The sequence below is a fragment of the Suricata suricatta genome, chromosome 11, assembly GCF_006229205.1.
Source record: "Suricata suricatta isolate VVHF042 chromosome 11, meerkat_22Aug2017_6uvM2_HiC, whole genome shotgun sequence".
NCBI lineage: Eukaryota > Metazoa > Chordata > Mammalia > Carnivora > Herpestidae > Suricata > Suricata suricatta.
Window position 1 is genome coordinate 103,055,087 of NC_043710.1, and position 16,144 is coordinate 103,071,230.

General features: G+C 38.2%; 1 protein-coding gene across 2 annotated transcripts in view; it reads left to right on the top strand.

The window, feature by feature from the left end:
• The window catches only part of BCO2 (beta-carotene oxygenase 2), a 39,416-nt gene that overhangs the window by 6,733 nt on the left and 16,539 nt on the right, over window positions 1-16,144 (top strand). Inside the window, exons 2-8 of one of the 2 annotated variants that reach the window (XM_029957046.1) lie at window positions 1,450-1,571; window positions 5,308-5,519; window positions 5,737-5,852; window positions 7,006-7,108; window positions 13,000-13,128; window positions 14,116-14,276; window positions 15,441-15,608. In XM_029957046.1, the coding sequence (XP_029812906.1) occupies window positions 5,330-5,519; window positions 5,737-5,852; window positions 7,006-7,108; window positions 13,000-13,128; window positions 14,116-14,276; window positions 15,441-15,608 (867 nt within the window). In that variant the 5' untranslated portion in view covers window positions 1,450-1,571; window positions 5,308-5,329. The remainder of the gene's footprint in view (window positions 1-1,449; window positions 1,572-5,307; window positions 5,520-5,736; window positions 5,853-7,005; window positions 7,109-12,999; window positions 13,129-14,115; window positions 14,277-15,440; window positions 15,609-16,144) is intronic. The other variant, XM_029957045.1, reaches the window with a different exon arrangement.

A 16,144-nucleotide genomic window follows, 5' to 3' on the forward strand; every position in this document is an offset into this window, starting at 1 on the left:
ACTTTTTGAACCTTCCCTTCTCTTCGGACTGCTTTTGTCCTGGCTTGTTCCTGGAATTTGTCCTTTTCTGATTATAGTGCTTCAGTTCAGGCTCTCGTCCTCTCGCACTTGAATTATTGCCTGGTCTCCTCGCTGGTTTCTCCAAGTCTGGATGCTTCTCAGTCTGTCCCGTGTTCTACTCTGTGTCCAGAGTGACCTATCTAAGATGCAGGTCTCACTGTTTCACTCTCCTGTTTCTTTTTCTTTTTTTAATGTTTTATTCATTTTTGAGAGAGAGAGAGAGAGAGAGAGGGAGGGAGGGAGACAGAGAGAAAATGAGCAGGGGAGGGTTGGAGAGAAAGGGAGACATAGAATCTGAAGACAGACTCCAGGCTCTGAGCTAGTGCTCAGCACAGAGCCTGACGCAGGGTTCAAACCCATGAACCGCGAGATCATGACCTGAGCCGAAGTCAGCACCCAACCAATTGAGCCACCCAGGCACCCCAGTCTCACTCTCTCGTTTCAAAACTCCACACGTTCCTGTTGAAGGTCTTTGAGCTGCAAGTCTAAGTGCAGAGAGGTCTTGTGCTGACCTGTTTCTCCAGCATCGTCGCCTGCTGCTGGTGGCTCTGCCCTTCTCCCCTTCTCCAACTTGCAAACATCCTTAGGGAACCAGACAAATGTCTCCTTTCCTCTAGACCCTTCCCTGAGCCCCCATCCTTCCATCCTGTTGCTCCTTCTGTGCACATATAGTATTTAAAATTTTTTTTTACATTTATTTTTATTTGAGAGACAGAGAGTGAACAGGGGAGGGACAGAGAGAGGGAGACCCAGAATCTGAAGCAGGCCCCAGGCTCTGAGCTAACAGTCAGCACAGAGCCCAACACGGGGCTCAAAGCCACAAACCGAGAGATCATGACCTGAGCTGAAGTCAGATGCTCAACTGACTGAGCCACCCAGGCACTCCAGTATTTTTTAAAAATCACTTCTGTGTTGTTTCAGTAATAACTTAATGACATAGTTATTTATGTGCCTGGAAGCACTGATCTTGGCACAAGCCTGGCAGACAGTAGGGGCTCAAGAAAAGTTGACTGGTTTGAGTAAATGAATGCGTGGATGATAGAGTCTCGAGGGATCTCATGAAATGGAATTTAACAAGTTGAATATTATATATACACCATATATATAATAACATATTATGTGGATTAAAAAATTTTTTGCAAGAGCAAGGATGAAAGAGATGTGGTTTAACAGCAGAATGTGTTAGAAATCATTTAGGGGTTTTGGTTAACAGGTCAGTGTGGGTCAACAATAAGAGGTGGCAATCAAAAAAAAAAAAAAAGGAAAACAAAAGAACATGAACTGAGTGTCTGGTATTGTACCCAGAGTTTGTGTTTGAGACTATGTATTGTAGTTGTAGAGGTTTTAGATTAGAATTCGCAATATTTATTGAAATTATTTTGTTTTTAGTGTTTTTTGAAAAAAATTACCAAAACAGAGAAACTACCAGCTAACATGATCAAGAAGAAAAAGGGAGGAAGTAAAAATATGCAAAACAAGAAATGGCAATGGAAAGAAATCCTTTGAAATAGGTAAAAATTTACAGGAGACTTTGTAAGCCTTTATGCAGATACATTTGAGAACCTCGTGAAATGGATAATTTTCTGGGAGAACATAGATTACCAAAATTCATAGAGATAGCAAGTTTGAACAGAACAGTTTTTGTAGAGGAATAAGAGATACTTGTTAATTACTTACCTCTCAAAAAAGCACCAGGCCCAGATTTCTACATAGAGAAATGCTACCAAGCCTTCAAATATCAAATCATCCTAAAGCTTAGTATATTATTTCACAGAAAATGAAAGGAGTATAATGTTGATTATTTACACATGATGCAGACAGTAATAAGAAAATAAGAAAACTTATTTATTCATATTATTTATGAATATCAATGAAAAATTAAAATATATTGTGATAATGCAGTATAAATAAATATATTTATTAATATTTTTTAATAAATAGAATCCAACACTATATAAAAATATAATTCACAATGATGTAAGATTAATTTCAAGAATGCAACATAGGTTCATTATTTGGAAATCCATTAATATTATATGCCATATTAATAGGTCTCAGGATAGTCATAGGATTATCTCTATAAATGCTGACAAAACTTTTGTCAGAATTCAACATTCATTCCTCATAAAAATACTCAAAAAAACAGGACTTGATGAATACTTTCTTAATGTCATTTTATATACATACACACAGATATATACATACATGTAAATATATGTACATATAATATATACTATATACAATATATACACATATGTAATGATATATGTATATATAAATATGTGGGTATATACATATGTATGTATATGTGTGCATATGTGTATATATATATACACACACATATGTTTTGTTTTTAATTTTTTTTGATGTTTGTTCATTTTTGAGAGAGACAGAGCATGAGCTAGGAGGGGCAGAGAGAGAGAGACACACACACACAGAATCTGAAGCAGGTCTCAGGCTTGGAGCTGTTAGCACAGCTGATGCGGGGCTCGAACCCACAAACTGCAAGATCATGACCTGAACTGAAGTCAGATGCTCAACTGACTGAGCCACTCAGGCACCCCCTCCAGACACATATATGTTTTAATCTTAGTCTTAAAATCAGTGATATTAAATTGAGAAACACTACAAGTATTTTTTTTAAGACAGGAGCAAGGAAAGGATGGCCCCTATTCCACTGCTTTTCAACCAGATGTAACCAATACAGTCCGACTAAAGAAATTGATTAGAGGCCCAAAGATTAATAGAGTAGGACTATCTCCATTTGCAGATGATATCCTCGTAAACCTGGAAGACCACACAGAATCAATGACAAAACTAACTTAAACAATAAAAGGTAAGGTAACAGGATGTAAAATTAACCTACTGAAATCAATAAATAGCCTTCATATATACAAACAATAACCAGTTAGGGAACATAATGGTGAAAAAAACTTTTGCAGTAGCAACAAAGAAGATTAAATATTTAGGAACTTAATAAGAAATGTGCAAACTTTAATACACTCCTTGGGTGCCTAGGTGCCTCAGTCTGTTGACACTTGATTTGGCTAAGATTGAGATCCCAGGGTCCTAGGATCAAGCCCATGTCGGGCTCTGCACTGAATGTGGAGCCTACTTGGGAGTCTCTGTCTGTCTCTCTCCCCCTGCGCTTCTCCCCTGCTCTCATTCTCTCTCTTTCTCTAAAATAAATAAATAAATCATAACACTCCTGAAAGATGCAATCAAGCAAATGAGAAAACATCCTCTCTTCCTGAATAGGATAATTCCACATCATAAAGATGTCAGTGCTCCCTAAGTTAAATTTAAAATTTAATACAATCTTCCCCTTCAACTCTCAGTTCATTTTCAGCATTCAATAGTCTCTCAAGTTTTGCGTCCCTCTCTCTCCCCAACTCTCTTTCCCTCTTCCCCTCCCCCTGGTCCTCCATTAGGTCTCTCCTGTTCTCCTGTTAGACCTATGAGTGCAAACATATGGTTTCTGTCCTTCTCTGCCTGACTTACTTCGCTTAGCATGAAGGGGGAGGGGGGAAAAGAGGTGGTGGTGATGGTGGAGGGCACTTATGGGGAAGAGCACTGGGTGTTGTATGGAAAACAATTTGACAATAAAATATTATGGAAAAAAATAAAATTTAATACAATCTTTAAAATTCCAACAACTTTTTAAAGGAAATTAGATCAATACCAAAGTTTATAAGGAAATATAACTATGCAAGAATAGTCAAGAAAACACACAACAAAGATTTTCAGTGAAGGGACTAGCCTTTCCAGACATTAAAAAATACTACAAACCCTCTATGATTAAAACATTGTGATATCAGTGCATAAATAAATAGACAAGCAATATAGAATAGACGAGATCGGATGCATTCAGGGTGGTATGGCCGTAGACCAAGCAATATAGAATATAAAGCCAAGAAATAAATCCAAGAACTAATGGAAATTTAGTTTATAATAAAGATGGCATCTCAAATCACTGGACAAAGAGAGTCATTTTTAATTTTAATTTTATTTCCTGCATTTTTTTATTGTGGTGAAAAATATATAAAATTTATCATCTTAGCCATTTTTACAGTAAAGGTTAGTGTTACGTATTTATATTGTTGTGAAACAGATTTTCAGAACTTTTCCAGCCTGCAAAACTGAAACTCTGCCTTTTTGTGTGTGTGACTGGCTTATTTCATTTATAATACTGTCCTCAAAGTTCTTCCATGTTATAGCATGTGACAGAATTTCCTTCCTTTTTAATGGCCCCTGGGTTGCCTCCATTTTTTGCTTGTTACCGATAATGCTGCTATAAACATAAGCGTATGAATATTTCTTTTATTCCTTGCTTCCAGGACCATTGCCTTTTAACACAATGAATGGTGTTAGCCTTGCTTATCTGTGCTGAAGACATACAAAGCATTCAGCATATCAAGCACATGAATGAAAATACTATATAATGTGAAACTTTAAAAAAATTTTTTATGTCTTTATTTGATTGGGGGGTAGGGGCAAAGAGAGAGGGAGACACAGAATCTGAAGCAGGCTCCAGGCTCTGAGTTGTCAGCACAGAGCCTGATGCGGGGTTTGAACCCATGGACCCTGAGATTGTGACCTGAGTTGAAATCCAGAGTCAGTCGCTTAACTGACTGAGCCACCCAGAAACCCCAATGTGAAACTCTTAAAAGCAAAGCCACAAACTTTTCCTTATAGTGTCTTGATGTTTCATCATTTAACTGGATAATTTCTACTGTAATCATATGTACAAAAATCATTATCCAGTAAGGACAGTCATCTTAATGGTTAATGTTAGCATAATTCTGATGAATTAAAAAAATTTTAAAGTAAATGGAAAATATATATACATACATAAGATATGAAGATTATTATTTCTTAAAGCTAAGGAACCCATTTTAATTTGGAAAATGTCAAGTATTCCATATCCTCTCATGCTGTTCTCTTGGCTATAGGATAGAAATCAGACTTATTTTAGGAGTCACCAATTTGGAGATTTTTTTTTTCTTTTTTTGCCTTCCAAGTGTGAGTTTTTTGACAGGGGAATGAGGGTCAGGATGATATAAGTTGCTCTTCTTCGTTGGATTTCAGGATATACTCAAAAGGTGTCATGTCTTATTCAAGTTTTCAAACTAACAGTTGTGCTGGAAACCCATTCCAATTCCTTATCTCTATATTTGAAGGCTCTCATTTACCTCTGTGTTTTTTTTTTACTGCTATTTGTTTTTCTAATTTTGCTGCTGTCTGAAGGTACAATCACTGGTTTGATGGGATGGCTCTGCTTCACCAGTTCAGGATGGAGAAGGGCACAGTAACGTATAGAAGCAAGTTCCTACAGAGTGATACTTATAAGGCCAATAGTGTTCATGATCGAATTGTGATCTCAGAATTTGGCACGCTCGCGCTCCCGGACCCCTGCAAGAATATCTTTGAACGTTTCTTATCAAAGTTTGAGCTGCCCGGTAAGCAGCCTTGACTGTGTTCAGAATTTCTGGGTGATAGTGATGATTATTTAATTATGACATATGTTGATCTATACAAATGCATATCTTGAAATAGAATTTTTCTTTGTTTTTTTTTTTTTTTTTTGGTATAAGAGGATGTTTAAACTGTGTTCCCACTCTGACTGTGTGCTACAGTAAGTTGTAATGTTTAAGTAACTCTGGGATTTGGTTTCAGTGATAACTGACAACACCAATGTCAACTATGTGCAGTACAAGGGTGACTACTACCTTAGTACTGAGACCAACTTTATGAACAAAGTGGACATCAAAACCCTGGAAAAAACAGAAAAGGTAAAATATAGTTTAAGAAAATGAATAAGGGATGCTTGGGTGGCTCAGTTGGTTAAGTGTTTGGCTCAGGTCACGATCTCATGGTTTATGGGTTTGAGCACTGCATCAGGCTCTCTGCTGTCAGCACAGAGCCCCCTTTGGGCCCTCTGTCTCCCTCTCTCTTTGCCCCTCCTTTGCGCATGCTCTCTCACTCTTTCTCTCAAAAATAAAAAGTAATAAAGTTTTAAAAATGAATGAAATAGACTCTAAAATTTCATTCCTTTCCGAATACCTTTTAGAGTAGTAGTTACCTGAAGAAGACATTGGAGCCTTAAACAAAGAAAAAAAAGTTACCCACTGATTCGGGTTACTCTGCACCTTCTGTCCTCAGTAGATCTAGGCCTATGAGGTTGGCTCCTCAGTAGATCGAGGCTTGTGAGGTTGGTTTTCCTTAAAGATAATTCTAGATTTCTTCCTTAGTTCTAGTATCTGAAGGCTACAGTAAAGGAAAAATACAGTAGTACAGATTTACTTTGGCCATTTCATGTTCTTCCTAGCTACAGATAGAATTGGACTAGAGATTATCTAGGCCCCTACTGCATTCAGCTAACACATTAATTAAAAATAAAATAAAATTTTGGACCAGAATTTTAATTCTTTTTTTTAATTTAATTTTTTTAATGTTTTATTTATTTTTGATACAGAGAGAGACAAGAGCATGAGAGGGGGAGGGGCAGAGAGAGAAGGAGACACAGAACTGAAAGCAGGCTCCAGGCTCTGAGCTAGCTGTCAGCACAGAGCCCGATGCAGGGCTGGAACCCACGAACGTGAGATCTGACCTGAGCTGAAGCCGGAGGCTTGCCCGACTGAGCCACCCAGGCGCCCCTTAATTCTTATTTTTTGAACTTTTCCTGCGATCTTGGTGGAGGGTGGGGAATCGTTACTGGATAATCATTTTTGTTCGTTTGGTGGTGGTGGTGAAGTTTTTGTTTATTATTTAGTTTCAATTTCCTTAGTAGGAAATTTTGATTTCTTAGAGGTGAGACATTAGGGCTTAGACTGTAGTTTTCATATCTTATTTTTAAGATATTTGACACATTCCTACTGTTGATGCATGTAAATAGAGATCTGCCCATTTAACATTTAAAAATCTTTGATGATCTTAAATTTGCAGGTAGACTGGAGGAAATTTATTGCTGTGAATGGAGCAACTGCACATCCTCATTATGACCCCGATGGAACAGCATACAACATGGGGAACTCCTATGGGTCACATGGTAAAATTGGGATGGAGGTCGTTTTAAATTTATTTATTTATTTATTTATTTATTTTAGAGAGAGAGAGAGAGAGAGCGTGTGAGCAGGGGAGAGTCAAAGAGAGGGAGATACAGAATCTGAAGCAGGCTCCAGGCTCTGAGCTAGCTGTCAGCACAGAGCCTGACGCGGGGCTCGAACCCACAAACTGTGAGATCATGACCCGAGCTGAAACCAGGGATGCTTAACCAACTGAGCCACCCAGGCACCCCTGGAGGTCTTTTTAAAAATAATTAGGAGTTAATTCTCTCTCCAGGGTTCCATTATGGTTAAGGTGTAGACATGGGGAACTTCGTTGAAAAGGTTCAGAAGGAAATCTCCAAAGTGATATAACTGAGCTGAAGGTACCTAATTTACTGTGTTCTGTGGTCCTTTTATACATATGCTTAGCAACTGATTTGCTATTTGACCTTTTCAGCATGACTTACATTTTTATGCTCTGTTGTGCTTTTTGGCTCACAGGCATTACAGGGATTTTCAGTAGGTATTTCTCAAACTTGAATTTAAAAAAAAATATCATATTATAAATACAAGAAATTTAGAATGCTGCAGCAAACAGATATGGGGAAGGTTCATTGTTCATCACAAGGGAGAGGATTTATTTTTATCCTGGGAGAAATACATTACAAAGTAACTTAAGGTTACTCTGTGTGTGTATTTCCAGCCATTTACATTACATCTGTTTCCTGGTCATCCACAACTTTCCTTTTCCAACTGCCTACCAATCTGTTCCAGAAAGTTCTAATAGCTAATAATGTCAGCTAACATTTATTGAGTGCCTAGTATATACTGGTGTTAAGCATTTTTCCATGTATTTTAAATAAATTTAATCTTTATAACAACTCTCTGAGAGAGGTACTATTATTGCCCCTATTTTGCAGACAAGGGCAGTGAACCTGGAGAACGTGTAAGAGACTTGCTTAGGCAAGCTTCTAGTGTGTGAGGCCAGTCTTGGCAGCAAGCGTGAATCCCACCCAAAGTCATTCTGTTAGACTATCTTTGTGATTATTTGTTACTAGTACAGAACACGCTCAGAGCGTGCAAACTCACTTTCCTATAACCTGGGTGCATGTTTCTCTGTGTGATGACTATTTTACCTGTCAATCAATCAGTCATGTATAACCTGTGAAACCTTTGTATAGTTTAACTTCCGTGTAGGTTAATGGATGCCTTTTTGTGAGTGATTGGCTTTGCAGGGTGTTTGTGTCTACTTCTCCGTAGTGACATAGGTGAGTGTATATTAAAATGTATATTGCAGGTTTGTTTTTTTACTGGCTCAAGTAGAGATAGTTATCCTAAAACTTCATCACCCAGCTCTCTCTCCTCTTCTTTATTACCTGATCGTGGGTAGGGAATGTCTTCTTCAAAGCTGTTATAGGAAACAGCAAACATCCTTTTACGCAAAATGTTTCAGGAAATGGGTAAACTAACTCAGCAGGTTTTTGTCCATCCATCTTTTTGATCATTAAAAAAATGGATTAAAAAATAATATCTACTCTATATACTTTTTTGGTCTGTTTTTTCTTCCCTTAGCAATGTATTCAAATATCATAATAATTATTTCTTATGTCAAGAAAAATTTTCCAGAACCAGGCTGCCTAGAATTCTCCTAAGTAGATGACCTATATTTTAAACTATTTTCTTTTTAATTAAAATATGGTTGACAAAAAATGCATTTCGTTTTTTAAAAATTTTAAATGTTTTTATTTATTTTTGAGAGAGAGAGACAGATCATGAATTGGGGAAGGAGCACAGAGAGAGGGAGATACAGAATCCGAAGCTGGCTCCAGGCTCTGAGCTGTCAGCACAGAGCCTGATAAGGGTCTCGAACTTGTAGACCACGAGATCATGACCTGAGCTGAAGTCAGATCCTTAACCAACTGAGCCACCCAGGCGCCCCCAAAAATACATTTCTTAATAAATTAACTCTATTAATCAAGTAAATAACTGGGTAACTAGTTCATAATATGATAAATACTGTTTAGCTATTCTGAATACATATTCTAAAAAAAGTAGTCATTAGATCAGTGGTTCTCAGCCTTTAGTGTGCCTAAAAATGTTCTGGAATGCTTCCTAGCAATGTAGATTACTGGCTTTTATCTTCAGAGAGTCAAGAATCTGCATTTTAACCAACCACCCCTTTATCCCTTATCTTGGCGCATTTTATTTTATTTTATTCTATTCTTTTTATAGTTTATTGTCAAGTTGGTTTCCATATAACACCCAGTGCTCATCCCAACAAGTGCCCTCCTCCATGCCCATCACCCCACTTCCCCTCTCCCACTCCCCTATCAGCCCTCAGCTTGTTCTCAGTACTCAAGAGTCTCTGATGGTTTGCCTCCCTCTCTCTCCCCAACTGTTTTTTCCCCATTCCCTCCCCCATGGTCCTCTGTTAAGTTTCTCCTGTTCCATTTATGAGTGAAAATATATGGTATTTGTTCTTCTCTGATCTTGGCACATTTTAACAAGGTCCCCAGGTGATTTTGGTACAAGTGAAACCTGGATCTTTGAGAAACCCTGCCGCCAGTCATCAGGGGCTGTTCTTGGCACTTTGCCTCAATCTGCTGTTGTACAAAGTCCTGAAGAGTCTCCCAGAGTTAGACACACGGTGTTGGGCAGGTCATTCCTCTGGGCACTCCTTTGCTGGGTGTTTCCTGGGTATGTGTCAGTCTTCCTCATGGCTTCACAACTTGCACTTAGAATTTAGTAACTAATAGTGATTAAATGTAGTGAGTTGAGTATTGTCACTTAATCTAACTGCTGAGATGAGCAATTCTTCTATTTATCTTCTCCTAATCTCAAACTGAATTTTCACCTCTCCCTTCCTCCACCCCCTCCTGCTCCTCCTCCTTCCTTATTTAGTTCAATGAAGAATTTTTGAACGGGAGCTCAAACGTACATGTAGCTGCAGAGCTTGACTACCTGGGTTGTGTTTGGAGGAAATTTAATGATTCTTGAAATAAAGTGCTTGTCAGTAATGTGTAAGTTTAAGAAATAAAAAAAGCTTTTAATTGTTTAAGCTTTTCCAGATATTTTTTAAGGCTTTAAAAAAATGAACAAAAATCCTCCAAACATTAATCAATCCAAGTAGTTTTAGTACTAATTAAATGTTTGTAATGAGTTAGAGAGTAATATGGTACTCTTGGAACTGTAGAACTGGTCTTTTATTGCTTTTATAACTCATCACTGTCTAAAGCAAACTTTATATATAATGGGTGCTCACAGCACACCTATAGCCCAACTCAGACCCCTCCAATTGACATAAAATACTCAGTGTTTTTACTAGGATGTCTAATAGGCGTTACAAAATTAACTTATTTAAAACCAAAGTCCTAAACTTTCCCCCTAAATTTTCTTGGCCTAAAATATTCCCCATTTTGGCGCCTGGGTGGCTCAGTCGGTTGAGCATCTGGCTTTGGCTCAGGTCATGATCTTGTGGTTTGTGGGTTCAAGCCCCACACAAGCTCTGTGCTGTCAGCTAGCTTAGAGCCTGGAGCCTGTCTTCAGATTCTGTGTCTCCCTCTCTCTCTGACCCTCCCTCCCTTGCTCACACTGTCTCTCTCCCTCTCTCAAAAATAAATAAAAAACATTAAAAATTATTTTGAAAAATTCCCCATTTTAGTTGATGGTAACTTTGTCCTTTCAGTTGCTCAGAACAATAATTTTGGAATCATCCTTCACATCTGTCTCTCTCACATCCATATCCAATTGGTCAAAAAGTAATTGCAGCAGTGCCTTCAAAATAAATTAAAACATCCAACCACCTCCACTGCTGGCATTCTGGTTTGAGTCCACCATTCTTTCGCATGTGAATTAGTGTGACAAGGTCTCAGCTGCTCTCGGTGCTTCTGCCCTTGACCCCTTACAACTCAGCATATCAGCCAGCTACGTTTTTAACCCACCCACCTCCTCTCAGACTCTTGGTGACTATGACAGGGCCACACTGGTCTTGCTATTATTTGGACACTCCAGGCTTATTCTTGGCTGAGAAACTTTGTATTTATTCTTTCTGCCCAGATTGTGTTTCTTCCAGATATCCTCAAGCCTCTCTTCCTCACCGCCTCCTGGTCTTTACTCAGATGTTGCTGTCTTAGTGCAGCCTTCTCAGATCGCCATATGACAACTGCAAACAGTGGCCCCCATCCACGTCCACTTACTCCCAATCCCTGTAGATCTTATCATCATCTGATGCTTTATGCTTTTACTTATTGGATGCTTTATTAGGGTTTGAGCTTTGTAAAAGAAAAGCCTTTTGTACCTTTTCATCCTGTGGTATGTAAGTGTCTGGAAGATAAACTTAGGACCCTTAGAAGAGTATTTGGAATATAGCTGACACTCAGTAAGTAATTGCTGAATAAATGGACAGAGAACAGAAAGGTTATCTTGTTCCAAAAGAACCCGAGTGCTTGCAAAGTTATGTGAGTTACCCCAGTTCTTCAGGACCAGCATGAGCAGTTCTGATACCAGAAATATAATTCAATATGACCTCAATATTTGCTTATCCACTGAATGATCAAAAATTTTTTTAATGTTTATTTATTTTTGAGAGAGAGAGTGTGCAAGAGAGAGTGGGGGAGGGGCAGAGAGAGGGTGACACAGAATATGAGGCAGGCTCCAGGCTCCGAGCTGTCAGTACAGAGCCCAATGCAGGACTCGAACTCACGAACTGTGATATCATGACCTGAGCCATGACCTAAGTTGGATGCTTAACCGACTGAGCCCCCCAGATGTCCCTATTCACTGGATAATTGAACAAACATACGTTGTTAAATAATCCATAAATAGCTATTTGTACTGTGCCTACTGAATGCTAAGTTCTTGCTTGGTACAGGATATGAAGATGAATCAGACACAATTCCTGCCCTTGAAGAACTTACCAGTGTACTGGGAAGCATATAAACACACACAAAATTATAGTGCAATAAAATAAGTGTATGACTGTATAGGATATTATCAGGGTATTGAGAAGAGGCACCAAATACCTTTGGGGTGAGGAAGAATCAGGGAGGGGCTACTTGAGTGGTTACCTGAGCTGGTTCTTGCAGAAGTAGTAAGATGAATAATTATATGAATGAAAGCGATTGCATGAATGCATTGATGAGAAAGGATGAGATGGGACCCAGGGATCCAGAGGACTGGAGAGAAGGAGTTGGTGTGGGAGCAAGTGGAGATTGTAGTTGTAAGGATTCGAGAATGGGGTGAGGGACAAGTAGAATTTGAGGATATTCCTGCCTGCTATTTAATGTTTTCCTACAAAACAGAGAATGAGTTCATCTTCAGGGAGTGAGAGAGTAGTAGAGTAAGCTTTTGAGAGCATTAAAATGCAGTAAACTTAGCTACTAATCATGAAAAAAAATAAAATGCAATAAACTGTTGGTTGATTACTTTGTATCATTTTAAAACCTTAGCTAATGACTTTTATAAAGTTAATATGTTTTTTCTTAATCCAAGTCTTTGTTTGAAATAACCCTTGATGGGGGTGCTTGAGTGGCTCAGTCGGTTTAGCACCTGACTTCAGCTCAGGCCGCCATCTCATGGTTCCTGAGTGAGATAGAGTCCCATATTGGGATCTCTGCTGGTGGTGTAGTGCCTGCTTCAGATCCTCTGTCTCTCTGTCTCTGCCCCTCCCGGGCTTGTGCCTCATGCTCACTCACTTTGTCTCTCTCTCTCTTTCTCTCTCTCTCTCTCTCTCTCAAAAATAAGTAAACATTAAAAAAAGAAATAACCCTTTATGAAATACAAATGTCATACATATATTGCATAAATCTCTTAACTGCTTTTATGTAATCCACGAGTGCAAGGGTTATCTTTTATTCTAGAATGTTTGTAAATAAGACAAGACTTTGTTTTCCAGGTTCTTGCTATAATGTTATTCGGGTTCCTCCAGAGAAGGTGGATCTTGGGGAGACAATCCACGGAGCCCAGGTGATATGTTCTATTGCTTCTGCAGAGGGGATGAGACCTTCCTACTATCATAGCTTCGGTAAGCTCAGAGATAAGGCGCGTTGCCTTGGGGTCTGCCTTAAATGCCGCTGTAGCAGACCAGCTAGTTTTCGCACATACTGTGTTGATACCACTTATCAAAGTATGTGGATAACAGACCGAGGTTGCATTTTAATGCCGCCCGCCTAAGTTTATTGTGTTTAGTGACACAGTTCTTATCCTAGCCAAATGACTGCTTAAAATGACATAATTCATTTTAGTACTAAAAAATTGATAACATCAAGAGTAAACCAGAATGTAAATTATGGACTTTGGGTGCTTTTGATGGGTTGTCAGTTTATCAGGTGTAGCAACCACTCTAGTCGGGGGATGTCGATGACAGGGAGCCTGTCGGGTGGCGGGGGTGGGGTGTATGGCACGTCTCCGTACCTTCCCTTTACCTGTGTTACAGACCTGAAACTGCTCTAAAAAGGAAAGTATTAATAGAAAAATCATTTGACCATTAAAAAAATGGACAGAATTCAACATGTTAGGTAACTTTAAAGTCACAGGCACTCCTTATCATGAAAACGTCTTGACTATATTTTTTGGGGGGGAGATTTATATTCTGTTTGATTGGTTTAGCTTTTTCTTAGAATATTTATTTTCTGCATTCTAATATCTATTTTCTGCATTTATAGCCAGTCTGCTCCTGAATCTTCACCTTCAGTATAAATAGCAAAAGGATTACAGAATAAACATCTTGATCACAAATGACACTTTAATATTATGCTTCTTTACTTGGTTCCTAAACCGACCAATTTAAAAAGAATAATAAGAAAGATAAAAAAGGGAGCTGTGAGCATTCAACCCAAGCTGTTCTAAGCAGCTCCCCTTCTTATGTAGGAACAGGAATTATGTCAGGCAAAGCCGGGAAGCAGTGGAGAATTCCTTATGTCCTGGCATTCGGATAACTCCCCACAACCATCACGTTTCAGACAACTCCAATTTGCCAAATCCCATTTTATTATTTGCTGGAACCTTTTAGGAATGACAAGGAACTACATAATCTTCATTGAGCAGCCTCTAAAGATGAATTTGTGGAAAGTTGTCACTTCTAAACTTTGGGGAAAGGCCTTTGCGGATGGCATAAGCTGGGAACCCCAGTACAACACACGGTTTCACGTGGTGGATAAGCGCTCAGGACAGGTGTGAAAATGGACAGATCTTTTTATGGTTGATTTTTTTTTTTCCCTTCACACTGGGCATTGCTTGCATAAGACGCTTGTAATCAAGGATATTGCCTTCTTCCGCAGGTAGGGCTAGCTACTTATTAATGAGCACAGTGGGTTTTGCATATTAGAAAATTGTAAGAAATGGTTTTACTTTTAATTATCTGATTCAACTAAAATGGCATCTAAGAAACCTTGGTGTACTAGCATGAATTTTACCATATCATAATATCTGCTAAAGAGAATGTTGTTCACTTAGAGGTCTTCTGTAGCTTTTGCAACGATACTTTGTTTGCTTCAATGACTTCTTGATTTGTAATTGTGATAATCCTACCAAAGTCCAAAGTGCCTTTGTTAAATATCTTTCTATACTCCTGATTAGTAACACTGTGATATTTGTCTTCTTTTTGCCTTTCTAAAGAGATGATATCCTAAATTTACCCTAATTTCATTACCAAAAAAATCCTATTTTGATAATGAGTACATTTGTTAAAGAATAAACACTTAACTCATCATAAGCTACTTAATAGCAGTATTTTCTCTTTTTTTAAATAGTTTTTTAAAGTTTATTTATTTATTTTGAGAGAGAGAGAGAGAGAGAGAGAGCGAGCGAGTGAGCACAAGCACACCAGCAGGGGAGGAACAGAGAGAGAGAGAAGAGAGAATATCCGAAACAGGTTCTGCACCATCAGTGCAGAGGCCAAGGGGCTAGATATCCCAAACCATGAGATCTGACATGAGCTGAAACCAAGAATTGGATGCTTAACCTACTGAGCCACCCTGGTGCCTCAATAGCAGTATTTTCTATTCAGTCATGTAAGATAGAGTCTAGGATTTATTTATCAAATAAATAACATTAGACCATATTTCATAAGGACTTTTAAGTTAGTTGTAACAGTTGATTGGTTTATATCAAATAGCCCTGTTCATTGATTAATATGAAATGTGATGACCTAAGCAAGCAATGCTTAAATCAAAGTGTTTGCTTTCTTACATTCCATATTCTACCTTTTACACTTACTAGGACTGTCATTTAAAGGGGAGGGGAGTAGACCTTTTAATTTAAACTTTGTGGATCTGTTCCCTAAAGAAAAACATGAAAAAGTAAAATATCTCTTTTTCTTTGTATTTTCCCCTGCAGCTTCTTCAAGGGATGTACTACAGTAAACCTTTTCTTACTTTTCATCAAATCAATGCCTTTGAGGACCAGGGCTGTGTTGTAATTGATTTGTGCTGTCAAGATGATGGAAGAAGCCTAGAAGTTTACCAGCTACAGAATCTCAGGAAAGCTGGGGAAGGGCTTGATCAGGTAAACATCTCTGATTTGCCAAGGGTCGTCAATGTAATTTTAAACGAGCCAGGTTCTGGCTGTTTCTCTTGCTTCTTTGGCAGATAAGGAAGTAGAATGGTTTTAAAGCACTGAAGGAACAGCTTTGTCATTTACTTATTTAATGCTTAAAATAATTTGGAGAACTTAATACCTAATAAATTAAAAGTGTATTAAAGAAAACAATGAGATGTGTTTTTGGAGCACTGTGTGATTAGTTCCTTGTTACACTTGAGCACTAAACATATTTCAGTTTCCTGGAAGGGATGGCAAAATGGACTATAATATATTAATTCTCTGATAAAAGAAAGTGTTTTGGTTCATCCAGCTGAAGGGATTCTCTTTTTTCCGATACTGAATCCAAGGTAAAAATTTCCTTGGATTATGTAATGTAAATTGTTTCAGGCTATAACTTTATTCTTCAATCTTTTTAAAATGTTGATTTAATTTTATTCTTTTTAAAGTTTACTTATTTATTTTGAGTGAGAAGAGAGAGCAAGAGTGAGAGGGAGAGGAAG